The following is a 21,290-nucleotide window of genomic DNA, read 5'->3' as shown; positions in this document are numbered from 1 at the left end:
AGCATTTCACAGGTCAACTTTGTTTCCCAAAAGTTGTGAACTGTCCGGTTCAGAGCTCTACGGCTCAGCGGATCCTCCTCTTGGGCAGGTGAAGGTGGGGCTACACAGTCTGTATCCTATCAGTGACTGAGCGATTTCTTTGGAGATGTTTGGCTCTACAGAGGGCAGTTTAGGCAGCCATGACAGGCCCCATGACCCCCTTGGTAAAACAACGGGTTCATTCTTTGCTCCGCTGCTGACCTCATTGTCTCTTTGTGAAGTGAAAATCCAGCGCTGCATTCAGCTCAATGGTCTGACAGCTGCTGGTGTGGAGCATCTCTGCTGTGATGGAGGTGAGTTGATGAGAGAGTCCAGCAGCTGCTCTCAGGAAATCCCGAATCCCAACAACGAAAGCATGGTGAGTAACTTCTAGCAAACTCGCATACAGAAACATTACACTTTTCAAGCTGTTTGTGCCGTATTGTATGTGAATGACAGACTATTTCCTGTCATGAAAAATTGAACAGTTGCTGTTAGAATGATTCTAGTTGAGAACTTGTTCATGTTTACAGAATCATGTATGCTAACATGAAGGATTTATGGCTATATACTTAAAGTCAGAATTATTAACCCCCCTGTTTATTTTTCTCTAATTTCTGTTTAACGGAGAGAAGATTTTTTTCAGCACATTTCTAAACATAATAGTTTTAATAAGTCATTTTTAATAACTGATTTATTTTATCTTTGCCATTATGACAGTACGTAGTATTTTACTAGATATTTTTCAAGACACTTCTATACAGCTTAAAGCGACATTTAAAGGCTTAACTAGAATTATTAGGTTAACTAGGCAGGTTAGGGTAATTAGGCAAGTTATTGTATATTGATGTTTGTTCTGTAGACTATTGAAAAAATATATAGCTTAAAGGGGCTAATAGTATTGACCTTAAAATGGCTTTTTAAAAAAAATTAAAAACAGCTTTTATTCTAGCTGAAATAAATCAAATATGACTTTTTCCAGAAGAAAAAAATATTATGACACACTGTAAAAATGTCCTTGCTCTGTTAAACATCATTTGAAATGTAATTAAAAAAGAAAAAACAAAATTCAAAGGGGGGCTAATAATCCTGACTTCAGCTGTGTATAATAATTATATAAACAAATCAAAGTGTTGTACATTTCCACAGTTCTGACAGAAAGTGACAGTAGATTTTCTCATGGAATTTACAGAATTTTGAGCCAGTCTTTCAGTCTATTTGTTAACTTGTTTATATTATATTAATTAATGTAATATTATTGAATAATATTATGTACAATAATTTATTTACAATATACAGTAGCTTGTAAAGTAATCTTGTAAAGTTTCACCTGTTTAAGCAGATTTATTATATGATAGTCTTTACCTTTGTTTACCAAACAAGTGGCTCTAATTGGATTTGCACTGTAAAACTTACATATTTAAAAAGTTGATATAGTTTAATGTCATTTGTTAAGTTTTAAGTTACTAAATAAATCAATCGTAATAACTCTGTAGACAAAAATGTCCTAAAAAAAGACAAAAAAAAAAAAAAAACAAAGGAGGTAGAATTCAACTTTAATTATCACAATTGTATTGTTCAGTTGATAGCACAATCTAACAACTTATTACAATCTCTTTAGATTTGACTGTATAATTCTAAAGGGACATTTACAGCAAAACAAATTCACAAGTGTTGTATTATATCTGAATGCTTAAATAATAAAAGCTGACCCCATATACTGGATCACATTTGAAAGTTATTCAGTTTTCTAAGTAACATTTGCAACTTCCTGCTTGTTTACATGAATTGGATGTGTGTGGTTATTTTCATGCTATTTTCATATAAAACAGAGCAAGCAGAATTACTGTTCTGAACACAAAAGTACATATTGCTTATTTTACTCTAAAACGAATCAGTACCTTTTTTGTCTGACACTGCAGTTGATAATATCAGTGGTTATATTACAGAGTCTCAGTAGAGATGCGGTGGCAGTGATTGAGAACCCTGTAGTGGTCAGACAGTCTTTTCATCCAGAGAGTCTGCAGGTGGACATGCTCGAGTCAGACCAGAATAACCACAGGTGCCTCAGAGAGCTGCAGTTTCTCCATCCTGGTTAGTCTGTTACTAACACATATTCGAAAAGGCTAAGCAGATTCATGTTTGAACATACATTTTTAAATGTAGTTTATGGTGGTTTGAGAAAGTTGAGAAAGAGATACTACATAAACTTACTATTCTTCTTCTTCTTGCATTTCCTCTTAGACCGTTCTACAACCGTACTACACCCCCAAACTAACACCAAACCTCCAAACTAGTCTGACTCGGGTTGCTATACTTTTTCAACTGATCTGATTTTCGGTTTACCGAAAACTGACCCGGAAAATTCGGAAAAGTACCATTAACTTAAGATTGGACCAAACTTTATGACCTCATAACTTTGCGACAGACTGTCATACAGACTCAAAGTTGAGCTCATTTAACTCAGACTACCAATCTGCCAATCCCTGATGACCTTTCAACTTTCTAGCCACACCCTAGCAACCACTTACGGCACCTTAGCAACTGTCCCATAGACTTCCATTGTAAAAACTGCCATTGACTTTACATAGGACATACTAACAACAAACCAATCCATACTAGCAATATACTAAAAACATACTAATCATACTAGCAACATGCTAATTCATACTATAAACATACTAACAACATGGAAATTCATAATAAAGTCACACAAACAACATGCTAGTTTATACTTGAAATATGCTAGCGACATGCTAATTTACAGTAGAACCATGCTAACAACATGCTAATTTATGCTAGAAACATGCTATTTCATACTAGAAGTCTAACAACTACTCAGAACATCCTAGAAATTGCCTAGCAATGCCTTAGCAACTGTCTAGCAACTACTCAGAACACCCTAGCAAGAATTTTGCATTGACCTAGCAACCTCTCAGAATACCCTAGCAACAACTTGACAACAACCTGAAACACCCTAGCAATGCCTTAGCAACTGCTGAGCCACCACTCAGAACACCTTAGCAACTGACTAGCAACACCTAAACAAACAGTCAAATCACCATAGTTATCTCTCTAGGCCAACTGCTTCAAACTTAATAATTACTTCAATTATTTAAAGCTACATCAAACTTTTAGACGAGGCTTACTCAAGTCACCATAAAGTTTGTCTACAAACTTTACTTTTCTTTACGTTTTGTACTTTGGTCATTAGCTCAATAATTGACCAAAATTGACCTGAAATTCGTATTGGTTTCAATTTTGAACTTCAACTGCATGGATGTGAGTCTTGTTGTTGTGTTTTTGGAATAACTGTTGAGAAATGTTCTTTTTTTTCTTCAAATAGTGTCTGGCAAAGTGTCATCTCGTAAACTAGTGAGAGTGTTTGCAGCTCTGTGTGTGCTGTGTCTGCTGGGAGGTGTTGTGGTTGGAGTTTGGTTCATAGGTAAGATTTGAAACAGTTCAAAAGCTTTGGTCAACTTTTGTGTATTTATAATGCAGAAAGTTCCTTTATTTCTGCTGTGAACGTTTAATGTCTTTGTCTAGTGAAATTTCTCTTAAAGCCAAACTTATCTCAGAGCCCTGCGAGCCTGGGAGACACTAAGGACACGTCCTTCTGCAATGTGACCGAGGACATCTCTGTGACAGATCCCAGGAAAGGTATTTACCTCATGCATTTGTGTTTGTACAGGTAAACAGCGGAGCGGACATTCATTCAAAATCACTGCCACAAACAAAGTGGCATAAACAATGCCTGTAGTGGAAACTGTGACAAACACATAAACAAGAGACACAAACTAAAAGCATAGGAACTACAAATGATGGGTCACAGCTAATTTTACAACTAACTTCAATATGAAGAGTTCTGATGCAAAAACCTGTAAATGCCATCTGAAGTTTTCTCCTAAAATTAGCATTTTTCCCAGCCTCCCATGTTTATGTTGAAGTATTTCACTTTAAACAACATGTTTTTTTTCTGGAAAAATATTCTAAAGTAGCTGTTGACATGGGATTGAACCAGATTTTGGTTAAAACTGAAAGAGCACAAACATAAAAATAAAACAAATCAAAATAAATCTGAAAATAAGTTTTGTGTAATAATATTGGAATGACACAAGAAGAAAGCACTGAACTACTGAAATTCAACTCAATTCATTTCAGTTTTATTTGTATAGCGCTTTTACAATGTAGATTGTGTCAAAGCAGCTTCACATAAATGGTCATAGTAACTGGAACAGTTCAGTTTTTAGTGTTTAAGTTCAGATCAGTTCAGTTTAGCTCAGTTCAGTGTGATTTAATCATTATTGAGAGTTCAAACACTGAAGAGCAAATTCATCGATGCGTAGCTCTACCAATCCTGAACCATGTGAGCCAGTGGCGACAGCGGAGAAATGGGTTTATTACTTTTATATAAAAGGCTTTTTTGGTTGTAGCAGCTTAAAGACGCTTCTCTTGTGGAGAATGAAGTCACATGCATTGCTCAGGTGTGATTTTTTTCAATAGAGTGTAAAAATCTTGATGGTTCTGTGGTTCTCGTCTATCAAATCTTAGCTTTATTTTGTATTTTCTATTGGATTCAAGTCAGGTGATTGGCCGGGCCTTTCTACAGCTTGATTTTCTTCTTCTGAAAGAATTTGAAAGTTTCTTTGGCTGTGTTTTGGATCATTGTTCTGCTAAAATGTCCAATCTGGTTTTATCTCCATCATCTTGATAATGTAGATGCTGGACTGAAGAAGCGAATATAAATTTACATTGATGAAGGGCTTAAGGTTTCTAAATAACTACTGAAAGAGTTTAGCTGCTTTCTGGGCTTTCAATGCCTTTCTACCCCTCCCTTTGTTCATGTGTTCAATATTTTTTTCCTGTGTTATTTTTATTTTATTACACATAACTTAATTTGTAAACTAATTTGTTTTCTTTGCATATGGATCTCTTTGGTTGTTATCAACATCTAGTGAAAACTTCAAGCCAACAGCACCTTTAGAAATATGTTTTCTGAGAAAAACGGTGATGTGTCGAATACTTATTTTCTCCACTATATTACATTAATGCATTGTTTCCCATAATATCAGTTCTGTCCGCTGTGATGCAGTCTGTTGTTTCAGGAATGATTTTGACTGAATGGGGCTCAGTGTTTTACAGGATCAGTGCTGAGAACTCACTTCTGGAGATCCAGCTGGAGAAGCTGCAGACGTGGCTGCCTGTCTGTTTCGAGAGGTGGAACTCGTCTCTGGGAACACTCGTATGTCGACAGCTGGGCTATCTGAGGTCAATCACACACACACACACACACCTTCAGCTCTCAGCACCTTTCATTTCACTAGCAGCTGTGTCTGTTTTCTGTAGGTCAACCATTCATAGAGCGTCTGTAGTGTTGAAATGTTCTTTGAAGTTAGCTCTGATTCAAAGCATGACATACAAGCTTTTCAAAGATTATTAAAGAGATGGTTCACACACAAATGAAAGTTCTGTCATCGTTTACTCACCCTCTTGTCACTACAAACTTGTACAACTTTATTTCTACTGTGGAATGCATATACCATACTGTAGGTCATATTTTGAAGGGTACTGAAGTACTATGCAAGTGTGTGATAATAATAGTAAATAATTCCTTACATTTATATAGTTCTTTTCTGTACACTCATGTCGCTTTACACATTTTTTGGCCGGAATCTCCTCATCCACCACTAGTGTGCAGCATCCACCTGGATGATGCAAAGGCAGCCATATTGCGCCAGACCACACACCAGCTGATTGGTGAAGAGGAGAAAGAGTCATGAAGTCAATTATGATATGGGGATGGTTAGGTGGCCAGTTGGCAAATTTGGCCAGGATGTCTCTTTTTATTAATAGTGCTCTAGCTTTGTGTATACGACCAAAGCAACTTTCAAGAAAAGTCTACCACATTTTGATTTTGGATACATGGATACACAAAATGTTTTGCCTTTTTGCATCTCAAATTGTGGAGCATGGTTTAATCCCCAGGGAAGTAAAAAAAAATTTTTAAATTATATATATATATATATATATAATTTTTTTGGAATGACATGAGAAAAAATGATTGATGCTGAAATGCTATATTTATAGAGTTTTATAAAGAGTGGTTAGACTTATGATTGATCAACTAGTCTCTCTTTTTAGATTATCAAAGCACAAGGGAGTGAATCTGACTGATATCGGGCCGAATTATACAGATGGATTTGTCCAAATCACCTCAGAATACCAAAGCAATTTGGAGAGCTTATGGCGCTTCAGGTAATCAAAAAAATACAGATTGTTTTAGTTGTCATATTAACTGACAGTTGCTTTTCTAAAACCTTAGCTGACACAAATTTAGTATATTGTAAGGGCCTTTAAAGTAAAAGTTCACCCAGAAATGAAAAAAGTGCTGTTGATATATTCATCCAAAGGCCATGCAAGATGTACAGCAGGTAATCTGTCTATTCACTAGAACATATAGAACAAATATTTTTAGTGAAACAATTTTAGTGTTCCTTGCTTTTTCATAAAAAGCAAGTCAATAAACATATACAGGCAACACTAAATTAATACGTAAAACAAAAATTAATATACTTGATGATATACTGAGGTCTTAGGAATAGAATGTTCTCTGTTTTATATAGACATGCATATTGTATAAAAACATCTATGTCATTCCTCCTTTGTAAACAAATAATGTCTGTCTGCTCACATGTAAATTCCCAGATAGCAGGCAGTAATCGGCCCGAGCTCGGCTGCCCTCAGGCGCACTCATTATGTGACAGAAAACTCACGCTTCAGACTATGTTAAGCCTGCAGAACAGGGGTGTCAAACTTAATTTCTGGAGGACTGCAGCCCTGCAGAGTTTAGTTCCTGTCGTGCTTCAACACACCTATTAATATACATCAAACTAGCCTAAGGCACTCAATTAATTATTTTGATCAGGTGAGTTTAATTAGGGTTGAAACTAAACTGTGCAGAGCTGTGGCTCTCCAGGAACCTTTGACAGATCATAGATTATGATGTACTGTAGATCATAGGACATAATGCAGTAAACAACGTTTATTTTCTTGCACAAATTTGTCATTTCACTTCATAAGACCTTGATGTATTGTCTGTACATCTGGATATCTGCCTGTATATATTTAAAAATCAATGTGCCTGTAACCTCTAACTTGCATTTAACAAAAGATCACAAAAGACTTTATTATTATTTGATTTTAGCAAAAAGAATCTTTAATGTTGTACAAAAAACAAAGGCTGCGTCCAAAACCGCATACTTCCATACTATATAGTATGCTAAAATCAGTATGCGAGCCGAGTAGTATGTCCGAATTCATAGAATTTGAAAAACAGTATGCGAGAAGTACCTGGATGACTTACTACTTCCGGCGAGATTCTAGAGTGCGCATCCCATGCATGCTGCGCTATCCCATGATGCCCCGCGAGCGAATTCATGAATGGGAGTAAAGCGACGCAATTGACGCAGGCAGGTCACGTGACCATGACAAAATGGCGGCTGTAGTACGTCCGAATTCCATTCATACTTTTCACATTCATACTGTATAGAACATACTTTTCTAACAGCCGAGTAGTACGTTTAAATTCAAATGCAGTACCTACTGAGTAGTAGGCGGTTTCGGACGCAGCCAAAGTCTTCTACTTGGTGTACAGTATGGCCTTAGGGGAAAGTAAAAGCAAATTGTCAATTTTAGGTAAACTCTCTTTACAAAAGCCCTGTTTATGTGAAATTGAAGGCCATAGACACTCACACCCTGCCTTTTTCTTACTACTCCAGGGGAAGCTGTAGTACAGGAAAGGTTATAGCACTAAAATGTTTTGGTGAGCCTACCTTTAACTTAATCCTGAAATAAGAGATAATATCCACATACCATGTCAATCTGCTGCTGAACGCTTGTTATTTGCTTGGCTATATAGAGTGCGGCACCAGAGCAAAGTTACCCAGGATCATTGGAGGAGTGGAAGCTGCTCTGGGCCGATGGCCATGGCAAGTGAGTCTCTACTACAATAACCGTCACATCTGTGGAGGATCCATTATCACCAACCAGTGGATAGTTACAGCTGCTCATTGTGTGCACAAGTAAGTTGAAAACATTTACAATCACTTTGGCTTAAATTTATGGATGAAAATCTGCCGTAAAACATAAAGAAAAATCAAATGGGGAAAATGGTTATATATATTATATATAAATATATATATATATATATATATATATATATATATATATATATATATATATATATATATATATATATATTTATACAACAGTTCTGTCTGGATCTCGAATCTGATTGGCTGATAGCTGTGATATATTTAAGTAAAATCAGCATCCGTACAGCCTCTTTACCCTTTGTGTATTACTCCGCCCACATACAGCCAGCTACTTTTGAGGCTTTTTTAGTCGAGAATGTAGTTGTTTTGATTGCAACTTTGCAGTTTATTTGCAAGAATAGTGCCTATTTTAAAATATTTACAATTTCTGAGAGCTCATCAGCAGCCAAAGACAGTTGACGTTGTCTATCCACAAGATGGCGCCAGAACCGCATGATAAGCCCTTGCTCGGTGTGTTTTCCTGAGCGCGAATAAAATGCTGAAAAATGAAAGCCTCGTGGTTTTTAAGGTAGACCGAATAAAGTCAATAAAAAGCTGTAAATATGAAGCTGGATTCAGCCTTGTCCCTCCTTATCGCAAACACAACAGCAGTCTGGTGAGAAATCTCTGTACACGGATGGCATTTCTTGTCACGTTTAAGCTTATAATCTTAAAATGTGAGCAAAATTTGCTGTTTTGTCATCACCTTAAGGGGGTCACACACCAGAAGTGCCACTTCACATTACGCTATAGAGAATCATTCAAATACTAGCTCTAAAGTGACGTTGGTGAATTAGTAACGGCTTCTGCTGTTCTGACGTCAGCTGCATTTGTAAATGAATGGCGGAAGAAAGTAGTTCCTAATACAAAAGGGTTTTAGACTCTGTCTGATTTTCTTTTTTATGAACAAGATTGTGCTGTCGAACTGTTGTCTAAACGCAATATCACACTTGTAGCAGTGTGTCTTGGCTGTATATCAGCACTGAGGGGCGCTAAGGCACGCCTCCCACCAGTGCTAATATACAGCCATAGCACACTGCTACGAGTGTGATATTGCTCATATATCATCTGACTTGCCTTCTTATTGAAGTTACAGGCTACCTCAGGTGCCCAGCTGGGTGGTTTATGCAGGTATCATAACCAGCAATTTAGCTAAACTTGCTCAATACCAAGGCTTTGCTGTGGAGAGAATCATCTACAACAAGAATTACAACCACAGGACACACGACAATGATATCGCTTTGGTGAAATTAAAAACTCCACTGAATTTTTCAGGTGACTAGTTCTTTATTACTTGCATATAAAGGTTGTGCTGAACCCTGGGTTAATTCTTTATCCAATCACCACTATTAACCTTGGGTTAAGGATTGTTTCACTTTTTTGGGGGGTTATGAAACAATACCTGAAAGGAGTAATAGCATTTGTTTTGTCCTGGTAACCCTACACAAATTTCTACAGTCTTAGAAGCTTACGTGCTTTATATATAAACTGTTGTTTCAGTTTTTGAGGGGGAAAATGTCAGAAAAAGTATGGAAAACACAGTAATTGGGTGAAGAAGAGGCCATTTCACTGTAATCTTTAATCCAAAAAGCCTATTTATGGACAAATATACTGTAGATGGCTTAGCAATTTAAAATTTGAGAATGCTTTAATGTAAACACATTGTGTACTGCTGTACTAATAACACTGACCCTGCAAATATAGAAAATATTAATGTTAAAGCAGTGTATGAATACCAAAGTTTACTTGTTAACCCCAGGTATATTATAAGCAAAAATTGTAATATGAGGTGAGATAACCCAGAATTCAATGCTCTCATGATTTATAATAAATAATTTTTTAACTGAAGTGTGAATAGTCCTATACTATGTTATCTCTTTTTATATGTTTAGACACTATCAGACCTGTGTGTCTACCGCAGTATGACCATGATCTACCAGGAGGAACCCAGTGCTGGATCTCTGGTTGGGGATATACACAACCGGATGATGGTAATGTTCAGTTGCATAGTTAAATGTGTATCTGTCTGGATTAGGTTTGATTTAGGCCATGACTGAAACACACTAGACACACTATAATGGAGAGCTTAACTTAAATGCAAATGACAGCAGATTCCAGAACCAATATCAAGTACAAAGAAAAGTCCATCAATTAATCCCAAAAGGTAACTCCGGATATGGCTGCAAACAGTTGATACAAACAATTATGAGAGGATGCAGATAGGATTATATTAGTTTATGCTTATACATTAACATACCCTTATAGAATCGGCAATATGCTAATAGTTTTAACTAAATACAAGAGCTCATAAAAATGGCATTTTATCTCTGTACTGTTATTTCACTTGGGCATTAACTGATTCACAAACAAAATGGGAAAATGTATATGTTTAAAAAAATTTTTAAAAAGATTTTATAAAAATTATTATGTTTTAATCTTAATATAATACTGCAGCTACCAGGATTATCAACACAGACTGTGTCGTTTCATTTCACAGTTGAACATAAATTGTGCAGTATTATTTTAAAATATTAGACTCAAAGAGCAGAAAGATCTAGTCACAGTTCGACCTTTAAGCAAGCTAGCATCCTAAAATCCAATAGTATCTGGATGTAGCCTTTATGATGCAAGCTGAGACTGCATATCTCAGTGATGCAATGTCAGACACGATGCACTCAACTGAGCTGGTGACGTCACTGTAAGGAGTAGGATTAGGGGTGGGGTTAGGTGAGTGATTAAAAAGCAAAGCATGCAGCTCAGATTGCACTGGCACTGCATCATAGATATATACACTAGATATCGCATAGGGACCCTAATCATGCGTCAATAGCGCCGCCACATTGGTACAGTGCTCTCAAGACAAATGTCATTCAACCGCACTAGTCAAGACAGTGTTATTACGTGAAAATGCGGGACTTTAGCGCTGTCTACGGGTGTAGAAACGAGCAAACAAAGAAATCAAAGCACAAAGGCAGAACATTTCATAGGTAATATTAAGTTTTTTTCTGTTTTTGAATGTTCTGAATTTTTGTGCTAATCAGGTAATGTTATTGATGATAACAGTCACTTACTGCATTCACCATAAGACAAAGCAGCTCCAACTCGCACTAAACACTTGGCTTATGCTAGTTTTGTTGAATAACATCAGCAAACAATGCAAAAGAAATATGACAACGAGTTGCTGCACTGCCAGAAACGTGTATTATTGTCGGCTAACGTTAGTGAAAGAGTCGTTCGGGGGATTCATTCACAAACGAGTCGCTCCGTCAGTATGAGAAGTGAAAGCAGAAGAGGAGCTGTGTTTCAGGACATGATTAGATCAAATTTAACAGGGAGGGTGAATAGTACATTTCTGTACACACAAACACAAGCTTTTTGTCAGGAATGCCCGTGCGGTCACTGATCCATCAATGTAGAAAAGTGATGTAAAATTATAATTTTCTTAATTAGAAAAAAAAATTACATACTAACATCCAGGAAAACTCCTGATCATAGATATATGTGTATATGTGTATATATCTCTGGCTTTGGATGGCAACAGTCCTCCACTGTACATTGGTCCTGCATTCATTTCAAAGGAGCGCTACCCTGTAGCAAGATGGCGGCGCTATTGACACATTCCGTCCAATAGACAACAATAGGCCAGGCGACATCTAGTGTATATATCTATGGCACTGCACCAGGTCCCTAAAAGAGGGGGGAAAAGGGTGTAAAAAAATTCTCCCTTATCTACTTGGCATCGAATTAACCAAAATGTGTCCAAATACCAGACGTAAACAAGGCCTAAACATGAGCAGAGATGTACCTACCTACAGCAGATCATTTAAACAAATGAGGCAAACAAAAATGTAATAGGCAGAAGTCAGAGAGCAAGCACATGTAAACAAGACTAATAAATCCTACCATTAGGAAAATACTTAATAAATTAATACCTAAAAAGACTGGAAATAATGGTCACAACGTGTTAAACAATGAGTAAATAACAGAGCAACAGACAACTCGCAGGTTAAAGTTAAAAACGACACGAATTGGCGGGAAACTGAAATGAAACGCAATGAGGCCCTCTAGTGGATAAAACAACTCCATAATAACTTAAGTTTATGAGTTCATTTGAGTTCAATACTATTCAAAAATTTATTTGAGTTAAAATCTGTCACAAAACATTTGACTGTTTGTAATTGTAATTGTATTTGTATTTTTTTTCACAAGTTCATATACCAGAAGTTCTCAAAGAGGCACCCGTACCTTTAATAAGCACAAAGAAATGCAATAGCTCTTGCATGTACAATGGAGAGATCACCTCTCGAATGCTCTGCGCAGGATACTCTGAAGGAAAAGTAGACGCATGTCAGGTGAGATCAATGCTACTCAAAATGTTTGGTACAACATTATGGAATTTCTATATGCGTAACAAGAAGCGGTAACGAGTCTTCATTTCATCAGGGGGACAGTGGTGGTCCTCTGGTTTGCCAGGATGAAAATGTCTGGAGGCTGGTTGGAGTTGTAAGCTGGGGAACAGGCTGTGCTGAGCCAAACCATCCAGGAGTTTATACCAAAGTGGCTGAGTTTTTAGGGTGGATATATGACATTATAGAGGTGAGTATATGTGTTTCAAAAGAGATACGTAGCTCAAAACTGAAATACAGTTATCTTCATTTTGTATTTCCTGTTGTAGAGCTACTAAAGGCTGACGTTTGAAAGTAGAAGAGAAGAACGTCCTGACCCTTTTTTTAAAATAATGTTGCCTTTTATATTATTTATTATATTTTATTACGCAAAGCCTCAGTATTTACAACAATGTAAAGATTGTTTGTTATTATTTGTTTGGTGTTGTGTTACTCAAGATAATTGTGGTTTTACAATAAATGTTTGACATTTACAAAAGGGTACAATGTGATCTGTTCTGTTCTCTTTTTGAATTGCTTAATCTTAAAAGCTTATGTTAGTTCAGGTGAAAATGGTAAAGTATTTATGTGTTTATCTGTGTAACAGTTGTTACAATATTTATATTTGACCATTTCTGGAAAGACTAATCAAGTGCATGGCATTAACACAAATCTATGATGTTTCAGGATCGATTTAATCCTTCAACTACCCCACCAAGAAAAAAATGTTTGGATTACATTTCTTAACTCCTAATGTAACTGGTTAACACACTCAATGCATTGTTTTCAACACATCCTCTAATTTCTGAAACGTCAGCCTCTACCAAATGGTTGATATGTCGGTTTATGGTAAAAGTACCGGTCTTAATACATCTACTATGAAAAATCTGAAAATATGAAGTGTAGGACTAATTAATTTTTTTTAAATATTCAATGTTATTCAATGAATGCTAAATCACCTTTTTTGTTTGAAGTATGAGCAACGTGGTGGCGCAGTAGGTAGTGCTGTCGCCTCACAACAAGAAGGTAGCTAGTTCGAGCCTCGGCTGGGTCAGTTGGCGCTTCTGTGTGGAGTTTGCATGTTCTCCCCATGTTTGCGTGTGTTTCCTTGAGATGCTCTGGTTTCCCCCATAGTCCAAAGACATGCAGTATAGGTGAATTCGGTAAGGTAAATTGTCTATAGTGTACTAGTGTGTATGGAGGTTTCCCAGAGATGGGTTGCAGCTGGAAAGGCATTCGCTGCTTAAAACATATGTTAAATAAGTTGGCGGTTCATTTCACTGTGGTGACCCCAGATTAATAAAGGGATTAAGCCGAAAAAGAAAATGAATGAATGAATGTTTGAATTTCTTTGAAGTATGCCATAAAATATTTCAGATTCTCATTTGACATGCTTTCTCGTTTGTTTGTTTGTTTGTTTGTTTGTTTTTTACAATAAAACCAAAATCAAGTGATGCTTGTGATCAACATGATGCTTGTTTGATTTTTATTTTTTTATTTTTTGAAAACCATTTGTGTAAGCCATTATTTAAAACAGATAATCTATAAATGACTTTAACAGTCATTCTGTAAAAAAGTTAAAACATGACTGACTTTCAGCCATTTACAAAGGTGGTTCTTGAAAATGTGTGTTAAATGCAATGCAATACAATACACTATATATATTCACTATAGGATAAAATAAATAAACCAACAGTACTATTGTTATATTTAAGTAATTAATAAATAATAATAAATGTATTTGTGATTATTTAAAATAGTATTAACTATGAATAAATGTAAATATAAATTATGAATGAATACATTTCTTGAATGAATACATGTAATTTGAATTAGTAATAAAGTTATAGAAGTGTAAAAATATAATAAAGTCAACTTATTTACATATAATGTCATTTTTTCACAGTATCAAGCCTTAAAAAACTAGAATGATCATATTTGGGGAGCCAAACATCTTTGACTAAAGTGTATCGATGGAAATGGCAGCTGTCATTTACAACTCGTTAATTTTCTCAGCGCAATGTACATTTTAAATCAAAAATAATGTCTTTTTTTATTTTGACTAAACAGCGTCATCTACCGGAAGACTTGAAACAGTACAATTGTTATAGAGTTTCCATGGTAACCTGTGAGTCCAAGTAGGCTATTAGCGTGTCTGGGACATAGTATTGCACTGGTCGTCTAATTTTTTAACAAAGTAATACGTTGTAAGATTTCTTTAACTGTTCTGCTAAGCATGTTGTACTAAATATTGTATTTGCTGAACAGTTTTTTTTTTTTTTTGTAACAAAGTATCGCGAGTTCACTTAAGAATAATTAACTCGCTCTTCTTGTAGCTAGTTGTTAGCAGTTTTGATACACTGTAAACATGGCAATCCATGGCTATGATGGTAAGGCATCTCTGCAGCAGGTCAATCAGTTTTGGTCGATGTTAGATGACATGTGTGAGAATAACCCGGAGGAGTACAGGAGCTTCATTCAGCGCCAGATGCGGGAGGGAGCCGAGTTTCACTCACCGCCGCAGCCGCACACCTGCATCCGAACTGCCGTGCTGGTAAACCTTTCAACCTCTGCTAAACATATCTTTTTTATTTTATTTATATCAAATTAAAACATAAACACACAGCTGTATTATTGTTTAATTTGATACGTGAATGATTCTAGAATTGCGGGTACATTTTGATACATTTTCAAAAATGTTTTGAATGATATCACAAATCATGTAAAGTCATCTCTAAAAAATAATGTTTGTATGTGTATTAAGTGACCTCTTGTCTCAAAAATATTAACTTAAAGAGTGTGTTTACTTGGTTAAGCTGGTTTACTTTAACATATAAGTTAAACATTTGCAGGAAACCTCTATTTTATGTAATTTTTTGTGATTTAAAAGAACATTTTGTGTCTGTCACTTTGTTCTGGTCAACCCTGTTTCATAGGTTACACCAGTGGTCTTAAACTCAGTTCCTGGAGGGCTGCAGTTCTGCATAGTCTAGCTCCAATCAGCTCTTACTCACACCTGCTTAGCTGTTCCACTAATCAAGGTATTCAACACTATATTTGATTAGGATTAGAGCAAAACTGTGCAGAGCTGCGACCCTCCAGGAATCAAGTTTAAGACCTATGGGCAGTGGTGTAAAGTAACTCATTACAAATACTCAAATTATTGTAATTGAGTGGTTTTTTTTTTCTCAGGAATTGTAATTTACTAAGTAGTTTTAAAAATGTGTACTTTTACTTTCCCTTGAGTATATTTTTAGTGCAGTATCAGTACTTTTACACCACTAAAACTTGCAGTCACTATTTGATTTGTTCCTGTGGGGATTAGAAAAATCAGTCATGTGATTCCTGACCAATCAGATCACACATAGAAGGTAAATCGCATCATATTGAACTACCTCATCACACGGGCGCTTTATAATTGCAGCGAACCAATTGGAAGCATTAAGTGTCCAAGAAAATGTCCAAAATCTTTACACGCATTGACCCAGAAACCGTTTTGTTTCATGTCACTAAAGAAAAAATGACGAATGTTTACTGTATGATGACCGAAATGGCCTTAAACACCCAGTAGGCAGAAGGAGTCAACACGACAGGAGTCCCCATGACGTTGTACCCTAACGTCATGGGGATGTTGCATTTTGTTTGAAATGAAAATCGGCCAATGTCAATGTCCAACGTCAACCTAAAATGAACATCTAATGATGTTGCAGCTTGATGTTGTGTGGATGTTACCACTATGACATCTATCAGATTCTGGATTTTGGTTGCCATATATACATGATGAATAAATGTCAGTATTTGATGTCAATATGATGTTGGTTTAAGATCCTCAATGTTGGATTTTGGACACTTTCCAACATAATAAAAAATCAACCTAATATCTCCGTCATTATTGGACATCAAAATAACATTGTGCTTAGACGCTGGCTAGAAATGGAGTTTTAGTCACCTGACGTCACAACCTAAATCTAACCTAATTTTAACGCTCTATGACGTTGTGTGCCTGCTGGACAATAACTAAATGCACTACAGAATGTTACGTTTACACACACATGCACAAATGACATGTAAATGCATCAGCTTTTAACAGCGTAATACTCACTACTCAAAGCTCTGATGTTTCACAGAGCACTTATTCATTGTTGCTCTTATAGTTGTGTAAATTGCTTCCTTGTCCTCAGTTGTAAGTCGCTTTGGATAAAACCGTCTGCTGAATGAATAAAAGTTAATGTATTGACTACTCTTGAGTACTTTTAAAAGGGCTACTTTTTACTCCTACTTTGAGTAATATTTACAACAGAAACTTTTACTCTACTTTCATTACATTTTTAGGCAAGTAATGGTACTTTTACTTAAGTATGATTTTTCAGTCTTTCCACCACGGTTTACAATGACCAAGAGGGGACTTGTTTGGGTTTCTCCCCTTTTCTGCACCTGTTGAACATTCATGTTTCAGGGAATTTTTAATATCATTTAGTCTCAATCATTTTTGAACAGTTGTGAAAGTAAAATTGAATCATCATCAGTATGGTCTGTAATTGAGGAACATTTATTTGGTTGCTTTTTCAGGGAGCAAATGAAGGCATTTTGTACATTAACATATGCGGCTGGAAACGTGTACCAGCTCCTGCTTCTGACAAAGAACCTGTCCCTGTGTGTGGTGGAAGAATGGAGAAATTGACAGAGGAGAAGGGTACAGTAAATAAATACATAAAAAAACAATAATCCTGGAATCATTTAATATTCTTCACGTTGTTCCAAACCTGTATGGCTTTGCTACTTTCAAAGATAAAATATAATTTAAAGGATGTTGATGAAGTTTTGATTGCCATTGGCTTTGATTGCAATTGTTGTTTATTGGAAATGTAGTGTGATCTGAAACTCAAAATATCAAAATAACTTTCGGAAAAAGGAAGGGTCACACAGTTTTAAAACAACTTGAAGGTAAATTCTTTTTTTTTTTCACATTCTGTCAATTATCATTTTAAGAGCTTCAAAACATTTTATTTATACCTAAAAGGTAAACGTTTTAAGTGTTTTTTTTCCCCCATAGTTTTGTGTTTTGTTTTCCTATATATTTCTGTGTTGGCAGTATAGGTAATAAACTGTGAACTCTTAATGTAAATGAAAGGGTCTTGAAATAACAAGTTATGTTGAAATAAAAAAGTTGACATCTCAAAAGAATGTCAAAACAAGAAGTTAGATATTTTTTACCATCCAGTCCAGGGATTTTACATTTCCATGATTTTAGGATTTTTTTTTATCCTCAAGTATCAGTTTGTTTCCTTTTAGTTAATTATACGTTGTTCATTTTTAAGTCTGTGCTTGAGAAAATCTGACCTTGTGTGTGTTTTACAGAGGAATATAGTGTTGTTGATGCGGCGTTTAACCCTGAGGTTCTGCAGACAACTGAAAAAGACAAAGAGGAGAAAGAGAATCTCTGTCTGCTTGCTCTGAACTTCATCCAGCAACAGCACAACCTTACTCTGTCCCAACACTACAAACTCACCAATGACAAAATCAAGGGCAGCATTCGGGATATGAAGCAGCGGCTCATGTCCACAAAAACATGCAAATCTACTTTAAATGGCTCACAGTCTGAACCAGGTATAGTCCACATACAGTACATTGGACATTCATAGACAGCTTGAATGTCATACATTTATATTAAAAAACTCTGACCTGTCATTGATGATTCCATGAAAAGGCTTAAAGGGATAATTCACCAAGAAAGAAAACATTTGTCTATTACTCTTGTTCCAAATTTGTTTTAATTTCTGTATTTTGCTGAATGCAAATGAAGACAGTTTGAATGATGATGGAAATCTTGACTTTCTCTGTATTATTATTTTTACTATGGATGGCGATGGCCAACTAATATCCTCTTTATTGTGTTCATCAGAAAAAAAAGAACTCATAAAGGTTTGAAACAACTTGGATACATGGTAATTTAAGAAAATTATTTTTGAGTGAAATATCGAGTTATGTTAAAATAGTTCTATATAGATAAATGGTTAATATCTTGAAATAAACAATTTAATATCTTGAGAAAAATAAGTTATGTCAAAATAATGAATTCATATCTCAAACTAACTAGATAAAACAATGTAGAATAATATCTCATTATGCTCATTTAAGTCAATTATTATCTTTCCAGCATACATTGGAACCTTTACAATACACAAAAGGCTCTTTATGATGGATGAAAAGGTTCTTTAGACTAGTGGCATCTCTGAGAAAATATCCTATTGGAACCTTGATATGTAAGAATGTATGATACAGGTTTTAACTGAATAGCTCATTTTAATAGCACCTCATTATGAACATATTGTATGAAGTGATTTTGAGGATTACAGTGCAGTATTGAGAGATTCTATTGCTCTTTTTCTGTGTAGCTCAATCTCTTCTTCAGCAGATCTGCTCCCTGCAGAATACTGAGAGTGATGAGGACTCATCCATTGAACTGAGCATAGAGCAGGAAAGAAAACCAGCAAGATCAGGCCTTATTGAGGTGATCTCAAGCACAGAATTAGACCAGCCTCAGCCACAACTACCCAAGCATCAGCTGACGATCTGTCCTGATGGCAGTGGCTCTTCTAGAATCCTGCAGTTATGTGTAGAGCTTCCTGGAGTGAGATCCGTATCACAGTGCCAGCTCAGGATCTCTGAGGTCAGTACCTTTGATATACCTCCTGTGTCGGATGAATTAGTCTTTATTTTATATTTAATGTTTTCATTTTATTTTATATTGACAGAGTACAGTACAATCTAAATGTCCATAGATTCGGTTTAACATTTGTTCAGGCCTTACTCTATTTTATTTATATTTCTTGAGGGTTTTTTTATGATGTGGACTCAACAAAGGGATGGTTTTTATTATTTAGGATGATATTCTCCTGGAAGTTGAAGACATTTATTATCTTCTTCTTCCATTCCCCGAAATGGTCAAGGAGGAGACATGCACTGCAAAGTTCAATAAGAAGAAACAGACTCTTAATGTGACGGTAAATGTATTATGAAAATAGTTCACTCTTGTTTATCCAGAAACTGAGAATAAAGGCTGTTTAGCTCCACCTTTGAAAAATATCATAAGTTGCCGTATCAAGGATCATAAATCATGCAATTTTACTCAAAGATTCTCTGTTCATTGATTAATTTTCTTTTCGGCTAAGTCCCTTTTTTATTAATCCGGGGTCGCCACAGCGGAATGAACCGCCAACTTATCCAGCAAGTTTTTACACAGCGGATGCCCTTCCAGCCACAACCTATCTCAATATATCAATATATATTGATATATAATCATATGAATATAATTCATACCACCAGATGATTTGAATAACTCTATTTATAAAGATTTCATTAACTTTTCTATCCGGTGCATTTTCATAATAAATAAATTATAAAGTTATAATAAATTACAAGCATATATAAAACCAAAACATTAAATCTAATAAAGAGCAAAAATAAAAGTTAAGTAAATAGTGCTTCATGGTTTTCTTTGGAGTGTAACAGTATTGAAAAATAAAAATAGATCAAATGTAAAATAACATGATTATCATTATATAAATAATTTCATGCAATAGTATTTATTAATATCATTAAGCTTTAAACTTTATTAAATAATCAAATCTTGTGATGTTACTTTTGCAGATATACACATTGATGCTCAAATGATGTATCGTTCAGCCCTATTTTTAACCTCTTATTGAGATTTTGTTGCACTGCACCAAAAAAATTCTGGGTTATTATTTTAGTTATTGTCAGAAAACTAAATACATTTCTATGTATTCATTCATTAATTTTGTTTTCGGGTTAGTCCCTTTATTAATCTGTAGTCGCCACAGCGTAATGAACCTTGGATCTCTTTGGGAAACATCCACACACACTCATTCACACTCATACACTACGGACAATTTAGCCTACCCAATTCACCTGTACCGCATGTCTTTGAAGTTTGAACTGTGGTGGAAACCAGAGGACCCAGAGGAAAACCACGTAAACGCAGGGAGAACATGCAAACTCCACACAGAAAACCCTAACTGTGTGCTTCTGTGTGCACAGAAACGCTAACAGAAATGCAACTATATACAGTTGAAGTCAAAATCATTAGCCTCCCTGAATTATTAGCCCCTGTTTATTTTTCCCCCAATTTCCGTTTAACGGTGAGAAGGTTTTTTTCAACACATTTCTAAACATATCAGTTTTAACAACTCATTTCTAATAACTGATTTATTTTATCTTTGCCATGATGACAGTAAATAATATTTTACTGGATATTTTTCAAGACACTTCTATAAAGCTTAAAGTGACATTTAAAGGCTTAACTAGGTTAATTAGGTTAACTAGGTTAGGGTAATTAGGCAAGTTATGGTTTGTTCTGTAGACAATCGGAAAAAAAAAGCTTAAAGGGGCTAATAATTTTGACCATAAAATGTTTTTTAAAAAATGAAAAACTGCTTTTATTCTAACCGAAATAAATAATAAATAAATTCATAAAAAAAGTGTGATATATGTATTCTATATATATAGAATTTTGAACACACTTGATGTACAGTATGGAATATTTGTTTTAAAAGTTTGGTATTCAAGTGTTTTAATCTTAATTAAATAACAAGTGACTTCTGGACTCCTAGATAACAGCAAGTGCAATCAAAACCAATAAGTATAAATTGACTAATAAACAACATATTTAACATATACCCAATTTTGAACAATGTGAAAATCATCAGATAACCAGTATGACACCAATATAAAATGCACTGCTGAGATTTTAGTCGATTAAATATACCAATAA

At 35.3% G+C, this 21,290-nt stretch overlaps 2 protein-coding genes across 2 annotated transcripts; both read left to right on the top strand.

The window, feature by feature from the left end:
• Window positions 1-4: 4 nt before the first annotated feature.
• On the top strand, window positions 5-12,995 carry tmprss5 (transmembrane serine protease 5). Its single transcript, XM_087283993.1, has 13 exons — window positions 5-397; window positions 1,968-2,112; window positions 3,365-3,463; window positions 3,565-3,678; window positions 5,151-5,286; window positions 6,160-6,273; window positions 7,797-7,840; window positions 7,937-8,099; window positions 9,202-9,386; window positions 10,004-10,102; window positions 12,321-12,463; window positions 12,555-12,707; window positions 12,787-12,995. Exons 1-13 carry the CDS (start codon window positions 146-148, stop codon window positions 12,793-12,795), a joined length of 1,656 nt encoding a protein of 551 aa, XP_087140119.1. The 5' UTR covers window positions 5-145; the 3' UTR covers window positions 12,796-12,995.
• Window positions 12,996-14,624: 1,629 nt separating this feature from the next.
• On the top strand, window positions 14,625-19,624 carry pih1d2 (PIH1 domain containing 2). Its single transcript, NM_001008629.1, is given in 5 exon segments — window positions 14,625-15,050; window positions 17,066-17,189; window positions 17,855-18,103; window positions 18,892-19,166; window positions 19,381-19,624. Coding segments are annotated over 5 exon segments (969 nt in total). The 5' UTR covers window positions 14,625-14,864; the 3' UTR covers window positions 19,516-19,624.
• Window positions 19,625-21,290: the final 1,666 nt, after the last annotated feature.

The sequence above is a fragment of the Danio rerio genome, chromosome 15 (assembly GCF_052040795.2).
Source record: "Danio rerio strain M-AB ecotype USA chromosome 15, GRCz13ab, whole genome shotgun sequence".
NCBI classification, from domain to species: domain Eukaryota; kingdom Metazoa; phylum Chordata; class Actinopteri; order Cypriniformes; family Danionidae; genus Danio; species Danio rerio.
The sequence above is the reverse complement of the archived record's forward strand: the minus strand, read 5'-3'. Positions and strand labels throughout refer to the sequence as shown.